Source organism: Ostrea edulis, chromosome 1 (genome assembly GCF_947568905.1).
Source record: "Ostrea edulis chromosome 1, xbOstEdul1.1, whole genome shotgun sequence".
In the NCBI taxonomy this organism is placed as follows: domain Eukaryota; kingdom Metazoa; phylum Mollusca; class Bivalvia; order Ostreida; family Ostreidae; genus Ostrea; species Ostrea edulis.
In genome coordinates, this window is record NC_079164.1 from 100,028,252 (window position 1) to 100,049,052 (window position 20,801).

A 20,801-nucleotide genomic window follows, 5' to 3' on the forward strand; every position below is an offset into this window, starting at 1 on the left:
CTTTCATGACTTCTGGTTTACTAAACACATTCCCCATGTAAACTATTTAATTCTTTCATGACTTCTGGTTTACTAAACACATTCCCCATGTAAACTATCTAATTCTTTCATGACTTCTGGTTTACTAAACACAGAAGGGGAGATCGTTAACACGTTTGTACTAATATGTCTTATACGTGATTTTAATATTTCTCTTATATTTTTTATCCATTCTCACAAGGTATCAAATTCTTTTCTTTTCGTGTTTATCCCATCGTCTGACAGAATCTTCAACACTTTCATTATAGAAATGAAGTCCTGCTGCCAATTCAGCTCACATTACACAATAGAATAAGGACTCAATAACCAGATCAATAGAAGGGAAATCACGTTACACAATAGAATAAGGACTCAATAACCAGATCTATAGAAGGGAAATCACGTTACACAATAGAATAAGGACTCAATAACCAGATCTATAGAAGGGAAATCACGTTACACAATAGGATAGGGACTCAATAACCAGATCTATAGAAGGGAAATCACGTTACACAATAGAATAAGGACTCAATAACCAGATCTATAGAAGGGAAATCACGTTACACAATAGGATAAGGACTTGATAAGCAATGAGCATATAATGTCAAGATACTGAGGGTGGTGCACTTTATGGATAATCTTTCTGAATAGCTGACCACTCCACCGTACGTCATGAACCATTTTCATGATCAAACAATCGCCTTTAATAATAATTTACAATGTTTTATAAGGTATACCTTACACAAATCACATGTACTATGAAAACTGCTGACGTACATTAAGCAACATGATCAATGAATAACTATCAAATTTGTTTTTTAAATGGTGTTCGAGAGTCTTTTGAAACCACTGTCTCTTCACAGCGAGCACTGGAGACACCTGGGCGGTATACCAGCTGGATATTCATAAAATGTTGTAACTGTGATACTTATAACATTAAAACGGATATTTTTCCCCGAGAACACTGACTGGTCCGGGTGATGATAGACTCTATGGTAAACGAGTTGAAACCCGAGCTAAAGAAAGACAACTCGAGTTTAACAGTTCAACTTTCTTACCAAAACAAAATTCAAACAAAAATGATAAAAAAAAGATAAAACAAAAGAAACATGTAACCACTGACATGAACTTCCACATTTAATGATGATGACTGAGGTGGATCCAGGATTATGAGTTAGGAATACGGCAAACATGTCAGACTGAGAGTCAGTGGGCTCAGAGCCAGTTCCTGTGTTGGAGAGGAAGGGGTGGGGGTGTCAAAATCGAGAAATCTAATTTATCATAGAAATGAGAGATATAAATTTTTTAGAACGTTTAGAGAGGCCTGGGGCTATATTTAGCTATAGGGAGTTTAGGAGGGGGCTCTGCTTTCTGATACATGTTTAAGGTATGGAAATCTAATTTATTTAGGATTTCAATAGACGAAATGACGCTCCTATACAAAGGCCTCCCTACAAGTTTCGCAAAGCTTTGTTACCCCCCCCCCCCTCCACCACCACCACCTTTCTAGATATAAGTACATGCATTGGCTTGATTATGTGGGAAATGAATTCCCGTTCTGTGAGTTCAATATTCAAGACATATGGGGGGGGGGGTTACAGTTGTCCTCTTGCTTATTATGAAGTCGTCATCGTGAAAAAGAAATCGATTAACAAATTCGCAGAATCAGTCAAGAATTTTCAAATCCTGACAAAGATTTTAATTGGGTTTTCAGACTAGCTCGAACTGTACAACTGCACTATGGTCGAGTTGGTATCAATAATTCACAACCCAGACAGCTGCAAGTATAAGGAAGTAGGAACCGACGACAGATAGCGCCATTAATTTACTCCAGAAGAATTCAATATCAAATCGATCAAGCAAGGTACATAAAAGTACGAAGCTATATAACGTAAGTATAAGCATTGTGTGCTACCAGCGAATTTTGAATAAAACATCCTCTTGGCATTTAATATAAGTAATTGAAAGAAGATTATCGGCATTGTGAAAAGTTAAGCTACCCATTAGAAGTAAAGTTACGTAAAAAAAAAAAAAAAAATTGTGTGAGAATTGATCGAATGCCCTCTACTGAACTTATATTTATCCCTCTCCAGACCAGTGAAGCGTAACATAAATATATCGATCACTTTGTATCCTAGCAAACCGAAGGGAAAACCATGTAAACTCATCTATATAACAGGTATGGTTAATTTAAGTTTGTTTACATGACACGTTTCACTGAATAATGCAGTTATTATTTAAAATTAAGAATTTGGTATTTGTAGAGATATAGCTGAGAATCTGACTGACATTCGAGGTAAATGACCAAAGACATCCGTTCCCATTTACAATATATATATTTTTATTTTCACTTTACCCTGACCTTAAATGGGCGCGGGGGGGGGTGCCCATTTTGTTAATAATTGATCTTTTACGCATGTTTACCTTTGATTTGCTGTGGACAAGGATTTGTAAAATGGAGGCAGAGATCAAAGGACAGGAGATGGCTGAGTGATGTCAATATTAGTAGTTCAACCTTAGATCAGGTTTACCAAATATTTAATCTAAACTTTGAATTTTAAAAATGCATGGATAGCTTACCGATGAATCCAGAAATTTCATACTTGCACTACAGATCATCCTCAGTAATGTTCTTCTATTTAAGGCGTTTATGTCCTTTATGTACCCTTAAATGTAGAATTAAAAACAACACGTTTCATACAAAAAAATAAGTGCGTTTAATGAATGAACACTAAATACTTATAATAGGTATCTAAATCCCGCATGTTTATTCATAAACACTTAAACTTAAATGCATGTAGTTGCTCGCCGTCCTCTTCCAAATCCTAAATTGATTCCCAAAATAGATTGAGAAAAAATATTTAAAATGATGTACAACAACTGAATGTATCAAACGAATGACGTTAGATATTTCTTGAATGATAAAAATAAAACTAGTATAGACGTGTTTGTTGACAATAAATCAAAACAAAAAATAGAATAACGATCGATTCCGACATACCTGCTCATTTCTGCAAACTATTTTAAATCAGGGTCATTCAAATTCAACTTGCATAACAGTTTGGTTTGAACATATTTTATTGTAACTGAATTTACAAAGGAATTGGGCTCAAATCCTTAAAACTTAGAACGCTCTCTCCCATGTACATGTATATGACAACTAATCTATTTTAGTATGCATGGTAAAACAGTCATTGTAAATTTAAATATAATCTAGTGCATGTTGATCGCTTAAAGAAAAACAGAGCAATGATATATTTATGTATATTCTAATTAATCAAAACGGCCACTTTGTTTGATAGAAGCTTGTATGATAGTAAACAAATATTCGTTTTCATTAAGTTACTAGGGAATTTTCGCCCCGAAGAAGAACATGAGTATTGATAATATGCAAGTTGCTAATTCCAAATATGCCATTAAAAAGAATGTTCCTGGCTTCTTTATACCTAGGAAATGTATATTAAAAAAAATTAAAAAGTAATAATATTCATCTTCAACTTTTCCACAAGTACTTAAACGACTATTAATGATGTTAAAACAGAATAAATCCTTTGTTTTTGAAGGATTGAATTTCAAAAGCCATTTTCCGGACCAATAAGATCATTATTTAAATAACGTTCGATCGTTTCTAAATTATCAGAAGGATGTTGTAAAGAATTGTCATATATCAAAAATAGCAGGGGACCAGGAACAGAACCTTAAGGAACCCCTGCACATACGTGTTTTAAAGAAGAGAGTGATTCCCTAAATAAAACTCTCTGTGTTCTATCTTCTAAATAACTTTCAAACCATGATAATTATTAGCCTTTAATTCCATGTTATGATTGTGACTTGTAAAGAAGTCCTCTGTGCCAGTCACGATCAAAATTAATGATTTGGAAAGATCACAAAATATCATACAAAATGATTTACCCTCATCTATAGAGTTTAGAAAATCGTCATATGTTTCAATAAGTTGATACACTGTTGAGTGACCTGGTAAAAATCCAGCTTGGTATTTATAAAATAAAAAGGATTATTGTCATGGGAAAAAAGTTGTATATATTCTTAAACATAACACGCTCCATGACTTTTGCAACACAGCTTAATAAAGAAAATAGTCTATAATTTCATACATATGTTCGATCATCCGCTTTAAACAAAGGAAGGACAATTGCAGTTTTCCACTCGCAAGGGAAAATAACAACTCTTTTTGATTTATTGAACAAAATACACCAAGGTTTGGCTATGACATGCATAGTCGCCTTTAACATTATGGCTTATCATAGGCGGATCCAAGAATTTGTGAAAGGGAGGGGTGTCTAGCACTTGGTCTTTTAGGTACTTTTCACAACCTCCACCCCTACCCCATTTACACCCTTTGCTTGTGTACATAACATCATAGGGGGGGGGGGACCTTTGAGATAGTTTTATACATGAAAATGTTTAATTTATTTACTACCAGCTTTCATAGTTCTAGTCATTCTAATCGCCATACTGATTTCGAATTGAAATTTTTAAAAAGTTCATTTAAAGGTTATCTCACGAGGCCGGGGGTCTGGGGGTTGCCTAGCCCCCCCCCCCCCCCCCCCCCCTCCAGAAGCTCTGGGGTAAATGGTGCAAAATCCTGTATTCTGAGCATTCCCTGACATGCACTTCTTTTTCACCTTCAAATTATCTACTTCTTAAACGAAATATTTTATGTTACATATACTTTTTAGTAAAACTTAAAGTGACACTTGTATCTGACGAAAATATCGCGAATAATGAATATATATCAGTGTGCTGTCTTATTTATCCTAGAATTAAATGATGCACTGGTGTTGATAAATTTGAATGATGCAATTGCATGTAAGTATCCACCTTTCATAACATTTTGACTCAAAGACTCGTTAAAATTTAATAAATCTTAAACTTTTTGGTCCGCAAAAAAAAGGGGGGGGTCTGGAACACCCCTCCCCTCTGGATCCGCCCTTGATTATATCATCTGCCTTGCTGGTGGGTAAATTTGATATATCTAAAGTCTTGCTCTATGATAAGTATCTGATTCATAGTATTTTTACAAAGAGTAGATAACTCTGGTAATTCAGATTTGCTGTCATCGATATCATCAAAATAATTGTTCAGTATCTCAACCTTTTCTTTATTACTAACAACGACAGACACATCACCGATTCTGATAAATATTGTAATGGGGTATTTCAGTAGTTTTATTCTTATAAAAAAGAGTTTTGAATAACAGCCATGCAAAGAAGATTCCAAACAGATCTTTTCTGGAAGGAAAAAGTTCTAAACTTTTTTCGGTGGAAAATGTATGCTTCAGCTCTAGAATTCGATTCAAAGTAGTTTCTATGGACGCAGATATTATCTTTTGGAACAAGCCAGTCAGCGCCTTTATCAGAATTTCAATAAACCTCGCTTTGAGTTTGGAAAAAATATGAACACAGAGCCCAGGGTAGTAGCGACTAGCCTAGCTGCTAGGCTAGATTGAACTCACTGTGTGAGTTAAGGCTAGTTTTCCGTAGTATGATAAGCTAACCTGTTTCTATATTCATATGAAGCAGAATTTATTCAAAAACTTATACGCGAGAAGAAGAAATATCTTGCTGTGGCCTTCAATTCGACATTTAGATATATCGACGACGTTTTGTCTATTAACAATGATGACTTTCATTCATATGTCGATTCGATATATCCCTGTGAGTTCGAAATAAAAGACACCACAGAGTCGTCCACTTCTGCTTCATACTTAGATATTTTATTGAAAGTAGACATTAACGGCAAACTGACAACTCAACTGTATGACAAACGGGCTTCTCCATCGTCAAATTCCCATATTTATGTAGCAATATTCCATTATCACCTGCATATGGTGTTTATATCTCTCAACTGATTCGATACGCAAGAGCTTGTTCTGCGTATTGTCAGTTTTTAAATCGAGGCAACATACTGACAAACAAGTTGATGGTACAGGGGTTTCAATAGTCTCGATTGAAGTCAGCATTTCGCAAATTCTATGGTCGTTATAACGATCTAGTTCGTCAATACAATCTATCATTAGGTCAAATGCTGTCTGACATGTTTCATACCGATTGTTAGACCGTTCTTGGCACACTGATTTTGACTACGGATAACTCCGTTTACCTGATCAGGATATAGGGCTCACGGCGGGTGTGACCGGTCGACAGGGGATGCTTACTCCTCCTAGGCACCTGATCCCACCTCTGGTGTGTGGAGGGGTCCGTGTTTGCCCAAATATCTACTTTGTATTGCTTGTAGGAGTTATGAGATTGATCACTGTTCGTTATCTTCACCTTTCATTCATTGTTTGAAATTAACTTTTTTCAAGCGCTCGTCCGTACGGAATAGCCACTAGTCCACAAAGCGTTTCACTAGATTGTCTACTATATCATATAAAATGATAACATACATTCATTTTTATTCAATGTTATTTAATCAAACTAAAGAATTTGATGTTGTAAGCAATTCAGTTTCTGACACCTACAGTAGAAAAAGACAACCATACTTTGTTTGTTTTCTTCAGAAACATACAATAACCTCTGAGAGACTCGGGTTTTGCTAGTCTGCGTGGACTAGAAAGGAAGAGAAATTCTCATTATTCGACATATCCAGAAAAAAAGCTTGATGCCGTTTCGTTTTGCTTCTTATATAGTTTCTAGAAATTCCCTTTTCACAACTTCGTGACTTTTTGTCATTAAGCGATGCATGCGCATTATGTGTGATAGATGGTACATACAACATCATTAAACTCTGAAAAGTGAGTTTTATTTTCATATTTTGTCCATCGAAAGACCCCTCGATTAATGTATCATTTATACACATCATATTTTCGAGAGAGAAATTTTCAGATATGGTTTCAGAATTATTGAATTCATGATTACGACGGCCATTTGTGTTTTCGATACAATATTAAAGGCATGACTAATTTATTTTGTCATTACACAGGACGAAGATAACACTAGTAGTATGGCCATGACAAAGGTAAGGGATGTACAGCCACTGGTTAGTTCCCCTTGTTCTTCCTATGCCCAAGTGAGGTCGCCATACGGGCTAGGGTACTGCACCAGGAAACACTGACAATGATAGGTTGATGAGTCTAGCATTTTTAGTTTTATTTCAAAGAGTATGTCGTTGAAAACATCTTAAAAATTGTATACAGTGAAAGCTCTCTTTCGGACTGAAATGAAACATCCGAATTAGAGGAATGACCGGTTTATCGATAACTTAGCATTTAATGATACTTTATCTCAATCTCCATTAGAGATTTCTTCTTCACATCATATTTTGATAAGCAAAACAAAATCATTTAAAAACCACTTTTGAAGTACTGATGTGAAATAGTTTTTTGATAATGATTTAATTTTGGTAAGAAATACAAACTAAATATTGTTGTTTAGAAATAGAAAACTTGAGAATGTTACATTATTAATTTCCGTGTAACAGAAAACGGTCTACATACGGGTGGTGTTCCTGAAGGTTGGTGAGATCGATACGGTTAAGGAGAAGTACTCCGCGGATGTCTTTGTCCAGGCCAGATGGAGGGAACCAGCATTGGACTTCAGTCAAGTGAGATTAGAAATAAAATTATGATTGGATCAGATTCCTAAGAAATGTATAATTAGTATTAATCATTCTGTGATTTTTTTCTTTTTCATCTATAGACTCTTTGAGAGATCAAAACATCTTCATTATGGTTAATTTAAAATCCCACTTCACAAGCTGCTGAATTCCGAGTGAAATCTGACCAATGAAACACGACATTGCTTGTTGACGCCGCACTGGTTTTTATTATCCCATGTTTATGGCAAGCCATTTTACAATTTATACGAAAAATAAGATATCTCTTTAAAATGAAAGATATCTCTTAATTTTAAAAGATATCTCTTTCACTTTGAGAGATATCTCTTTCACTTAAAGAGATATCTCTTTACTCTGAAAGATATCTCTTTTACTTTGAGATATATCTCCTTCTGAGAATTCCTAGAGAGATATCTCTCAAAGTATAAGAGATATCTCTTTAATCGTTGAAAAAGAGATACCTCTCAAAGAGAGAGATATCTCTTTCCAATATTTTTTTTTATTAGTTTGAATACTTAAGGAATTCTCCCTAAACTGGAAGACCGCCAATGCAAATATTACCATGATGGCTGCAATCCCGGGCGAAGAATTTGCATTTATCGCAAGTGAAGTGTATACAGGTAACAAAAAAGAAAGACAATGAATTGATGAAATATGCGAGCTAGACTAGATTTAGCCTCTCGGCAACTTGACAATGTCACCCCAACCACCTCTTCAACCTTTTCCGCCATTTTTACACTATAGAAGTATTTTGATTGGTTAAAAAATAGGGTTACATCATAGTAATGGCGATGCAACAGGGAGAAGCTATTATGATCAGTGGGGGGAAATCTGTTTAATTTAAAGAGTTATCTCTTTACTCTAAAGATATATCTTTAAGTGAAAGAGATACATCTCTTTTTGAAACTTTAAAGAGATATCTATCTAACTTAAAAGAGATATTTCTTTTAACATTGATAGAGAGATTCTCTCTATAGGAGGGAGATATCTCTTTCTATTTGAGAGAAATTTCTGTAGCTTTAAGAGATATCTCTCAAAGAGAAAAAGATATCTCCCTAGCGTAGAGAATTTGTTTAAAGATATATCATTTTAGTTAAAGAGATATCTCTTTTGTGTAAAGAGATATCTTTTTTAGTTAAAGAGATATCTCTTTTGGGCAAAAAGATAGCTCTCTAGCGTAAAAAGATATCTCTCTAACTCACAGAGATATCTCTACAAAACATAGGGATATCTCTCTGATTCCCGTGGGGATCCGGGTTAGAATAGGTCCTCAGTACCCCTTGCTTGTCGTAAGAGGCGACTAAATGGGGCGGTCTTTCGGGTGAGACCGCAAAAAACCGAGGTCCCGTGTCACAGCAGGTGTGGCACGATAAAGATCCCTCCCTGCTCAAAGGCCATAAGCGCCGAGCACAGGCCGAAATTTTGCAGCCCTTCACCGGCAGTGGTGACGTCTCCATATGAGTGAAATATTCTCGAGAGGGACGTTAAACAATATTTAATCAATTAATCAATCAAAAGGCTTGTCATACATGTTGAGCTACAGTTCATCATGGGATGTGTAAAAAATGTTATGAACTAAGCCATTCCATCAACTTTTAATTTTAGGCCTCCCTTCTTTAGCTTTATGTAGTTTAGATGTTCATCAAAACAATGATATCTATGTCTACTGGATATCACTTCATTTATTGCATTAACATATCTCAAGAGTGAAACTTGTGAAGAGGTTTTATGAGTTAAAATTTGACGAGATTGATTTGTAATCCCTATCTATATACTGTAATATCCATCATTCCCATTTGTAATGACACGGCATTAATGATCAATGTGTGAGAGTGCACCCTTGTTGTATGCCGGTTTCAATATGAAAGTCTTAATGCAATGTTTCATCTCATTAATACAGACATTTAGTGTAAAACTTTTGACACATAGTCGACGACTACTTTCCCTGTTTCAAGCATAAGAGACATATCAACGCAAAGGACATATAATATTAATGTTTTGTATGCTATTCACAAAGCTTTAGGACATAGTATAGACATCCTCACAGCATAATCCTCGTCAGAAATCCAGCTGCATCCCATGATCTATATTAGATAATTCGGGATAATTTGTGCTGCTTTCTTGCAGCATCTGAGGAACACAAATCTGGACAATTACTGGGGTCCCAAATTGTCTGTACAGAACGTAATAGATTTCAAGAAAAAGAAAGTCCTGAAGGAGTTGACTTATGCTTCTAATGGGGTAGCATATATTGTGGAAAAGAGAAAAATCAGCGGGAACTTCTCAGAGAAACTGGAGCTGGTGGATTTTCCTTTCGATCGTCAGGTGTGAATTCGCCTATCATATTATCACATTTGTCAACAGTCGGGGACTCTTGAAATGTGCAATCTTTGCATTGGAGTTTCATAATGGTAGTCGATACCAAATCAAATTCTTGTATATGATCTATTTCCACGTTCTTGATACAATGTTTTCATCAGAAATGTTTTTAAGATAGTACAAAAAACTGACTTTTATTAAATTATTTCTTCAGCATTTGAACCTGATAATCACTTCTGAGATTCCCTCAAGTGAATTAGAATTTGTTGAGGACAAGGACGAGCTGAGTACAATAAATGTGTCCTGCTTTGTGGACGTCCAGGAGTGGTCACTCTATGACTACGTAGAATCCGTTCCTTACACCGAAACCAAAGTCTTCTCCCAGAAACGGAACGTCAACGCCAAATTTCCGGGCATTTCTGTCGGCTGCTGCGCAGTGCGGCGCGCGGGATTCTTCGTCTGGAATGTTATTGTCATCATGGTCAGACAAAAATGATATTGCTTTTGATTTGATTTTTTAAAAGATAGTTTTGTTTTTGAAATATTTTTTCTTGATACATGTATACGTATGTGTTTCAAGAAGAAAAGCATCCATTGTGTACCGGTTTTGTTTCAGACCCTTATATGTGCTACTTCTTTCGCCACGTTTGCCGTCAGCCGCAAACTACCTCAGAACAGACTGCAGCTCTCTATCACACTGATGCTGACGGCAGTGACGTTTAGACTGACAACAAACGCCAACATTCCTAAAATATCCTATCATACTCGTCTGGTAAGTCAATTACCCGCGAACAATTCTGTTTGAAATACTAGTCAATTACCCGCAAATAATTCTGTTTGAAATACTAGTCAATTCATAATACAACACCTTTTATTATCTACTAGGTAATATATGTCTTCTGAGCTCGAAATGGCGCCAAATGTTGTGAATTTCGCTCTTGATTTCAGGACAAGTTCATCCTTACTAATATGTTTTTTAATTGGTTGGTGACGGCATGGCACGCGCTCATAACGAGGTTTGATTATGACGAGGCCCTCCAGGAGATGATGGATAATTGGGCTTTCGTGGTCTTTCTCGTCTCGTACGGTGTCTTCCTGGTCGTCTTTAGTATCGTAGTACTTATCACCGTGAGTCCAAATCCATAGGATTTTGTTCCTATTTATCTTACATTCATAATTATTTCTTAAGTTTATATATATTCTACTTCTTTAATCTGTGTTTATTTTACTAATATCAGTCTGTATGTATGTTATATGCAGGACCATATTGAAAACTAGCGTTATCGCTAAATATGTAATCCTGGATAAAAAAAAAAAAAAGGCTTTATTATTATTATTATTATTATAGGAAATTGTTTCATTTTAAAACAATGAACGCCATTTACATAACATCTAAAGAAAAGAGGATAACTAAGATTTATAATTATATTTTATTCACATTTCAGTACGTGATGAGAAATAATGAATTACAATCAAAACTTCAAATATATGAGGTAAGCATTAAGTAACACACTTCACTAACAAACATCCAATCTAAGCAAGAGTTCCATTCAGTATTCAGTACACCAAAACGTAATGCGACTAATGCCTAAGCACTGTATCATTTCATTGTTATATCATTATATACAGTTTGTTATGGCTATGTAATAATTTTCCATATTACACTATGTACTCCTACATCGCATGACTTCCTCATACCCACATAGGACTGAAATATAAAAGATATTAACAACTGTTTTTAATGATTCTCAAAGCGAATATGCATGCACAGATCAATCATTTTATACCTTAATCTTGAAAATCTAATTAGAATGAGTTAATACATGTATACACCACATGGACAACTGGAAAGGGTCCTCTATGATAAGGGCAACAAAGCATTGATTTTACCTTCCGCGACTATACCCCATACTTTTTTGTCAAAAAATGAAAACGAGAGAGAGAGCAAGAGAGAGAGAGAGAGAGAGAGAGAGAGAGAGAGAGAGAGAGAGAGAGAGAGTACTAAAAACAAAATTGCGTATGAAGTCAGCCCTTCCCCGAATCTAACCGTTTTTCAATTTGATTACTATCAATGCGTGACTTCAACAAAAACACTGCGCACTCCAGTCGTTGAACATTAGAGGCGTAGTCCCTTTAAAAATGCAACCCGTAAAATATTCCCATGAACAAGAGAAGAAACCGAAAGAATGAGAGGAACAAAAGATTGCAATAGCATTTTGGAAGTATATTAAGTTTCTGTGTAACTACACCGAGTCTGTGTAACTATACCGAGTCTCAATGTAACTATAACGTGTCTGTGTAACTATACCGAGTCAACTATACCGAGTCTCTGTGTAACTATACTAAGTGTAACTATATCGGGTCTGTGTAACTATACCGAGTCTGTGTAACATTACCTAGTATGTGTAACTATACCGAGTCTGTGTAACTATACCGAGTCTTTGTGTAACTACAACGAGTCTGTGTAACTATACCGAGTCTGTGTAACTATACCGAGTCTTTGTGTAACTACAACGAGTCTGTGTAACTATACCGAGTCTGTGTAACTATACCGAGTCTGTGTAATATATCGAGTATGTGTAACTATACCGAGTCTGTATAAATATACCGAGTCTGTGTAACTATACCGAGTCTGTGTAACTTTACCGAGTCAATGTAACTATACCGAGTCTATGTAACTATACCGAGTCAGTGTAACTATACCGAGTATGTGTAACTTTACCGAGTCAATGTAACTATACCGAGTCTATGTAACTATACCGAGTCTGTGTAACTTTACCGATTATGCATAACTATACCGAGTATGTATAACTATACCGAGTCTGTAACTATACCGAGTCTGTGTATTTATACCGAGTCTATGTAATTATACCGAGTATGTGTAACTATACTGAGTATGTGTAACTATACTGAGTCTCTGTGTAACTATACCGAGTCTGTATAACAATACCGAGTCTGTGTATTTATACCGAGTCTATGTAATTATACCGAGTATGTGTAACTATACTGAGTATGTGTAACTATACTGAGTCTCTGTGTAACTATACCGAGTCTGTATAACAATACCGAGTCTGTGTATTTATACCGAGTCTATGTAATTATACCGAGTATGTGTAACTTTACCGAGTATGTATAACTATACCGAGTCTGTAACTATACCGAGTCTGTAACTATACCGAGTATGTGTAACTATACCGAGTATGTGTAACTATACCGAGTATGTATAACTATACCGAGTCTGTAACTATACCGAGTCTGTAACTATACCGAGTCTGTGTAACTATACCGAGTCTGTGTAACTATACCGAGTATGTATAACTATACCGAGTCTGTAACTATACCGAGTATGTGTAATTATACCGAGTCTGTGTAATATATTGAGTATGTGTAACTATACCGAGTCTGTAACTATACCGAGTCTGTGTAACTATACCGAGTCTGTGTAATATATTGAGTATGTGTAACTATACCGAGTCTGTGTGTAACTATACCGAGTCTGTGTAACTATACCGAGTCTGTGTAACTATACCTAGTCTGTGTAACTATACCGAGTCTGTGTAACTATACCGAGTCTGTATAACTATACCGAGTCTGTGTGTAACTATACCGAGTCTGTGTAATTATACCGAGTCTGTGTGTAACTATACCGAGTCTGTGTAACTATACCGAGTCTGTGTAATTATACCGAGTCTGTGTGTAACTATACCTAGTCTGTGTAACTTTACCGAGTATGTATAACTATACCGAGTCTGTAACTATACCGAGTATGTGTAACTATACTGAGTATGTGTAACTATACTGAGTCTCTGTGTAACTATACCTAGTCTGTATAACAATACCGAGTCTGTATATTTATACCGAGTCTGTGTAACTATACCGAGTCTGTGTAATATACCGAGTCTGTGTAACTATACCGAGTCTGTGTAACTTTACCGAGTCAATGTAACTATACCGAGTCTGTGTAACTATACCGAGTCTGTGTAACTATACCTAGTCTGTGTAACTTTACCAAGTATGCATAACTATACCGAGTCTGTAACTATACCGAGTATGTGTAACTATACTGAGTATGTGTAACTATACTGAGTCTGTGTAACTATACCTAGTCTGTGTAACTTTACCAAGTATGCATAACTATACCGAGTATGTATAACTATACCGAGTCTGTGTAACTATACCGAGTCTGTGTAACTATACCGAGTCTGTGTAACTATACCGAGTATGTGTAACTATACTGAGTATGTGTAACTATACTGAGTCTCTGTGTAACTATACCTAGTCTGTATAACAATACCGAGTCTGTATAACAATACCGAGTCTGTGTAACTATACCGAGTCTGTGTAACTTTACCGAGTATCTATGTAACTATACCGAGTCTGTATAACTATACCGAGTCTGTATAACTATACCTAGTCGATGTAACGATATATTTTCTGAAGATGATTTAAGCTTGATTAATAGATCCACCTGCTCTGTGATAGGATATGATTTTTATCTCATTTTGTGTTTTAGATCTTCAAGTCTGGCTAGATAGTTTAGAGATCACAAAATTCATAATCCAATCACAAAACTATTGCAACACAAAGGACCTTGTACATATAGTCAACGGTTTGTAATTCACCACATTTCTGTAATAGACCACAATTCCCTGACCTGAGACTCTGCTACTTACAGGAGAAGGCAAGAAGACTTGTTGGTGGAGATTGGAAAAGTACACGAGAGAAAGACCACGATGACGTCGTCGTCAGGGTGAGAATGTCATCTGTTCGTTTCCCCCCTCCATACATAGGCGTAGTTTGGGTTCGAATATTACCGAGGCAGGAGGTCTGGGGGGCGCAGCCCCCCAGAAGCTATCGACATTTTAACAACGTAAAAGGTGTTGTTGTTTTTTTACCGAGGCAGCTGCCTCGGTTGCCTCAATGGAAGCTACGCCACTGCCATATATCTAATGACCCCATGAATGGTTGTTTTATACTTGATTATTATTTATCCCAGGTTATATAGAGTTCCTCCGTTCTTATTAAGTCATATACACCCGCTCTGTAAGTGTCCGGGGTCTACTCGTGACGTTATATTTGCTTAAACTTGATGGCTATGGCATCACAGACGTGCTATATCTTTGTTATATAACATACCTGTGTTATTTATAATGATGTTACATAATGCTGTTTTACAGAGTCTGCAGGACCACAATGGAAATAGCTATATGCTAATTTGTGTTATCCTGGATAAATAAAGGCTATTATCATTATTATTACAGAGGCGTGCCGGATTGTCCTACACAACACCAGGGACCCCATCCGCAGTGTACCCTATGGACACCTAGAGTTTTATTATAAATATGTACTTTTCAAATTACTAATATTTATGATATCATGTAAATGTGCGATTATATTTTTGAAATATACTTTGAACAATGTATTGCGTACTTTTGTTATTTACATATAACACTGTGCGTATTGCTTTGTTAATGATATGTCATGTTGAAATGTGATGCTCAATAAAATACTGGGCTTTAATGAGATTTCGATTTCTGGTATAGTGCCTCAAAGTAGTTTTGAGATTTTAGTATAGGAATATGTACAGCGGTGATGCTGCGACACCCCGCGGCCCCTTCTCCATGTTTCTATAATTCTAAAAAAAAAAAAAAAAAAAAAAAAAAAAAGAAAGAAAGAAAGAACTGTCTCCCTTTTCATATTTATTGGCAAATAGATGACCTATTTCTGTATCCACGTTACTCATTGTTACGGAAGCGTATTGCGACCAATTGATATAATTTTTTGCTATGTCGTACGTACGAGATACTAAGTCGTATGAACGAAATACTTAGTCGTAATAACGGCATATTGTAACGTATTTACATTAACTTCTGGGATCGTACCTGGTCAATTCCAGGGTTTGGGGTATTCAACAATAACTAATTTAAACTAATTGGTATGATTTTAGTGGACTGCCAAAATATACAAATATGTCCTAACCTTATCTAGGTTAATTATCATCAAACAGAATCACTATATCAATCAGAGGCAAGCAACGATAAACTGGTAGTGCTAACTAACAAAATGTAGACCTAGAGCCCAGTCGCCCTCGGATTACCCCATATACTGTAGGACGCCTTATTCAGGACGGACAGTATATGTGGTAGCCCTTCAACCACTACACTCACTGTAGGATGCCTTATTCAGGACGGACAATGAGTATAGCGGCCTGGACGACGGTCTGTTCAGCCAATGCGGACGACACCGAAGAAAACAAACTATGGCTAGCCTCTTTACTGGAGGTCAACCTCTTCGTGGCAGGCCAGACTTCTGATGGCCTTCCAAATTCACTCTCTAACTGTAAGAACAGGCGAGGAATTATACTTTATTTAATTTACAAACTTACACTGTTTTCTTCTTCTTTCCTCTGCTGAACGCTAGCAACAAATGACCCAGACGACTGCGGAGTCTCGGTATTTATACACAAATTAGATCACGTGATGGAAAGTGACTAATTGAGAACTCCGCATGGTCGTACCTCAAATATCCGGAATCATTACACTACCCATGCCTCCGATGACGTGCGTCCCGCATGTACAGCTTCGAAACTAAACAATTCTTTTATTTTAGACAAAGGTTTAATAAAAGATAGAACGAACAATTTACAAAGAATTCCTTTCTTCTTCTTTTTTAACAACTATATATTCACTATCTACCGTTATACACAACCAAAAAGTCAGCAGAATTCTGTTTTCTCTTCAACTATTTCTTCAATGTCAATATCACCCTCACGGAACCTCTTGATCCGCTTAGACGAGATAGATTTCTGACAAGCCTCTGTCTGGATTCCAATGTCCACCATGGATAACTTTCTCTTACAACTTTCACATCTTGTGTCTTGTTTATTTTCCATTTCTGGATTACCAGTGGGAGGAGGAATCTTGACTTTAGGAACGAAAGGTCTGCTTGGTGCTGTCTGTTTCCGGATTACTCTTCCCTCCAACAAATGTTCATTAGTAGATGGTTCATCTTTCTTCGGTTGAGACTCATGCGACTCCCCTTCATTATCGCTACTGTCAGAGGAGACACAACCAATAATATCCCCATAATCTTGCTTCAGCCACTCTTCCTCTGGCTTTTCTGCTTCTTCCTCTACACTTTTACTACTGGTTGACTCTTTGCTCTTATCAGGTTTTCCATCCAGTTTGATGGGTTCCTCGATAAGGCCAGGGTGGCTTCTTCTTTCATGTCTCTTGACATTGATCTCCTTATTGCTGGAGTAGGTACAGTAAGTGCAGTTAAATGTTCTCATAGCACACTGCAGAACATGACTTATATATTCTTCTCCTGACCTTGCCACAAACGTACACATAGGGCATCTACGACAATTCGCTGGAGTAACTTTCGTCTTCGCCATCTACAATAAGTGAACAAAGCATACAATGTATATTACATGTTTAAACTATTTTCTATATACTGTAATCAAAGTATCATTACATGTCAGTCTCATAATCATGCATCCAGATAGGTGGTTTACGGATTCTGCTTGGGCGACTAATGTTTGTGGGCCTAGTATCAGAATGGATATCATCATAGCTTGCATGATGATCAGAATCAGATCTATCTATAACATCAGGATCATCCATTATATCATCAGCTTGACCATGTGGGATGCCATCACTTTCGCCTGATAGAACTTGTATACGCTTTTTACGCATTCTATCAACATGAATGACTTGATCTGAACCTCGTGGACCACAATTTACCAGGTATGTCAAATCTGACATCTTATTCATAACCTTGTAGGGGCCCTGCCAAAAACTGGTTAATTTAGGTGATGTCCCAGGTTTTCTTCTTGGAAAATAAACATACACCTCCTCGCCAAGTTCAAACTTTTTCCACATCAATTTTCGATCATGATAATGTTTTTGTCTGGCCATTGACTGGTTCATCTTTTCCCTAACAAATGAATGGGCCTTTTCAAGACGTTCCTGTAACTCCCATACCCATTTATTGCTAGGTGTGTCCTTTATTTGAGGTGGCATCTCATACTGGAGATCCAAAGGAGTAGCAACCTCTCTTCCAAACATCATCATGTTTGGTGTCAATCCTGTAGTTTCATGCACTGAACTTTGGTAGGCCATCACAATGTAAGGTAAATGGACATCCCAGTCTGTATGGTGATCGTTTACAAATGCACTGAGCATTGTTGTGAGTGTTCTGTTAAAACGCTCTACCATCCCGTCAGACTGGGGATGGTAAGGGGTAGTGTGCGTTTTCTGGATGTCTAGTAATTTACACATTTCTTTGAAGAGACTACTTTCATACTGTGGTCCTTGGTCAGAATGTACTACAGCAGGTACTCCAAACCTTGCTATAACCTCCTCAACAATCTTTGCTGCGACTGTTGCCGCTTCCATATTAGGTATTGCAAAACATTCAGTCCATTTTGTGAAGTAACCTGCAACCACCAAGATATATCGATTACCACTGGTGGTCATAGGTAGCTCTCCAAGAAGGTCAGTGGCAATCCTTTCAAATGGATAGCCAGAATACACCAACTTCATTGGGGCCTTGTTGGCTGGGGTAGGTGCTTTCCGCCTAGTACACACTTCACAACCAGCAATGTAGGAATGTACATCTCTTTGCAGACCAGGCCAATAATAAGACTGACGAATTCGAGCAAGTGTTTTGTGAATACCAAGATGGCCTGCAGACCTACAATCATGATAGTGCTTTAGCACAGTTCTTCTTTCACTACTGGGTACAATGGCTTGTAGTATGCCCTGCTTTGTCACTAAATCTGTCCATTTCCTGTATAGGACTTCTTCCTTAACAACAAGCTGGTCCCACTGGGCGTAAAGAGATTTCACTGTGACCGATTCTGATGATACAACTTCTTTATTTGGCCTGCTTTTGGTTGCTATCCAAGTTTTTACTTTTGATATGTCTTTGTCATCATTCTGTAAGCATTTCAAGGGTTTTTGCTGGAACAATTGGTCATCTACTTTAGCACTGCAGATACTCATATGGTCAACAACAAAATGGTCCACTTTACACTGTCTACAAGGTGAGCGACTAAGGCCGTCCGCATTGCCATGCAGTCTTCCTGGCCGATGTTCAATTGTAAAGTCAAACGTAGACAGAACATCCATCCATCGAGCAAGTTGTCCCTCAGGATCTTTAAAGTTCATCAGCCATCTCAACGAACTATGATCTGTTCGTAATGTAAATTGACGGCCATACAGATAATGCCGAAAGTATTTTACAAAATGAACTGCAGCCAATAATTCCTTCCTAGTTACACAATACTTTCTTTCTGATTTTGTTAGACTCCTGCTTGCAAAAGCAATAGGCCGCTCTACACCGTCTTGCATCTGTGACAACACTGCGCCAATAGCAAAACTGCTGGCATCAGTGTCTAAGATAAACCTCTCATTGAAATCTGGATGGGCCAGTACTGGTGAGGTTGACAATTGTTTACGAAGTAAATCAAATGCTTCTTGGCATTTGACACTCCAAATAAAATGTGCTCCTTTCTTTGTTAGATCATGCAGTGGCTTGGCGATTAATGCAAAGTTTGCCACAAAGCGCCTGTAGTAGCTACAGAATCCTAGGAATGATCTGAGCTCTGTTATATTAGAAGGTACTTCCCATTTCTGTACAGCTTTTATTTTATCTGGACTTGTTGATATCCCCTTTTGGGACACAATGTGCCCCAAATATTCTACTTCTGTAGAAAACAATGTACATTTTCTGGCTTTTAACTTAAGCCCAGCGGCTACTAAACGGTCAAACACTAGGGTAAGATTTTTAATCATATCATCTACAGTTTCCCCAACTACAATGATATCATCAAGGTATACAAGGCAAATTTGCCATTGCAGACCTCTCAGGACCGTTTCCATTAATCGCTCAAAAGTCGCTGGGGCATTGCAAAGTCCAAACGGCATGACTTTAAAGTTGTAAAGGCCCTTTCTGGTTGCAAATGCTGTCTTTTCTCTGTCATGGGAGGCTACTTCCACTTGCCAATACCCAGAATTTAGATCTAATGTTGAAAAATATTTCTTTCCTGATAGCTGATCAAGGGAATCGTCGATTCTTGGTAGTGGATATGCATCTTTAATGGTTACATTATTCAACTTCCTGTAGTCGATGCAAAACCTTGTGGTCCCATCCTTCTTTTTTACTAACACTACTGGGGATGACCATGGACTTGTACATTCCTCTATGATTTCCCTTTCAAGCATATCATCAACATGAAGGTCTGTCTCCTCTTGCATATGAATGGGCATGCGCCTTGGAGGCTGTTTAATTGGTGTGGCTGTTCCAGTGTTAATGGTATGCTGAGTAACTTTAGTTTGGCCTAAATCAGCATCTGAGGCAGCAAACAGGTGGGAATACTTCAATAACATATTTTTAACAGCATTGGCATTGTCTGCAGTCAGTCTTGCTACTGATCTTGCATACAAATCTTTGAGATGGTCTGGCAATTTTCTGTTATTCTTCTGTAATAAGTCTGTCTTATCATAGATATTCTCAACGGCCGACAAAGTAGCTACAAATGTTCCTTTATAAAAAGTTTGTGACTCTGCAGATGGATTCATTAGTCTTACAGGAGCTATTTTGTTGCCTTCTATTAAAGTTCTGGCCACAAGTCCTCTATCAGATTCTAAAAAGCGGTCAGATGGTTCCACGATACCAAGGAGTGGAACCTTTTCGAAGACAGGCGGTATAACATTGCCCATTGTTATAATTTCACTGTAAGGTGGGACACTTACATTCTCAGATAAGGTGATCCTACAACAGCCTATCTTCCCCTGAAGAGCAAGTTTTACTTGCTTGCCTTTAATAACCATAGAGGAGTTTGGTAAATCAATTAAGCACTCATTTTTGGTCATAAAATC

The 20,801-nt window shown here is 37.1% G+C and overlaps 2 protein-coding genes across 3 annotated transcripts; one reads left to right on the forward strand and one right to left on the reverse strand.

The window, feature by feature from the left end:
* Positions 1–1,248: 1,248 nt before the first annotated feature.
* LOC125670504 (gamma-aminobutyric acid receptor subunit alpha-2-like) lies at positions 1,249–15,435 on the forward strand. Of its 2 annotated transcripts, none has more exons than XR_007368231.2 (10): positions 1,249–2,197; positions 6,964–6,999; positions 7,462–7,584; positions 9,724–9,921; positions 10,130–10,396; positions 10,532–10,687; positions 10,864–11,043; positions 11,361–11,408; positions 14,429–14,665; positions 15,177–15,335. XR_007368231.2 is itself a non-coding variant. In XM_048905713.2 (10 exons), the coding sequence occupies exons 2-10, from the start codon at positions 6,985–6,987 to the stop codon at positions 15,240–15,242; spliced, it is 1,128 nt and encodes a 375-aa protein (XP_048761670.2). In that variant the 5' UTR covers positions 1,249–2,197; positions 6,964–6,984; the 3' UTR covers positions 15,243–15,435. The 2 variants fall into 2 exon arrangements, 1 of the variants encoding a protein (XP_048761670.2); XM_048905713.2 differs by having other exon boundaries at positions 14,591–14,665; positions 15,177–15,435.
* A 1,195-nt stretch (positions 15,436–16,630) lies between these two features.
* LOC125660034 (RE1-silencing transcription factor-like) lies at positions 16,631–17,311 on the reverse strand. Its single transcript, XM_048891884.2, has one exon. The coding sequence runs from the start codon at positions 17,309–17,311 to the stop codon at positions 16,631–16,633; it is 681 nt and encodes a 226-aa protein (XP_048747841.2).
* Between the last annotated feature and the right edge of the window lie 3,490 nt (positions 17,312–20,801).

Excerpts from the sequence above, each read along its gene's own strand:
- LOC125660034 (XM_048891884.2), bottom strand. The coding sequence starts at position 17,311 with ATGGCGAAGACGAAAGTTACTCCAGCGAATTGTCGTAGATGCCCTATG.
- LOC125670504 (XM_048905713.2), top strand. Across the intron at positions 9,922-10,129 it reads ATTTTCCTTTCGATCGTCAG|CATTTGAACCTGATAATCAC; the intron begins GTGTGAATTCGC and ends TTATTTCTTCAG. Across the intron at positions 11,409-14,590 it reads CAAAACTTCAAATATATGAG|GAGAAGGCAAGAAGACTTGT; the intron begins GTAAGCATTAAG and ends TGCTACTTACAG.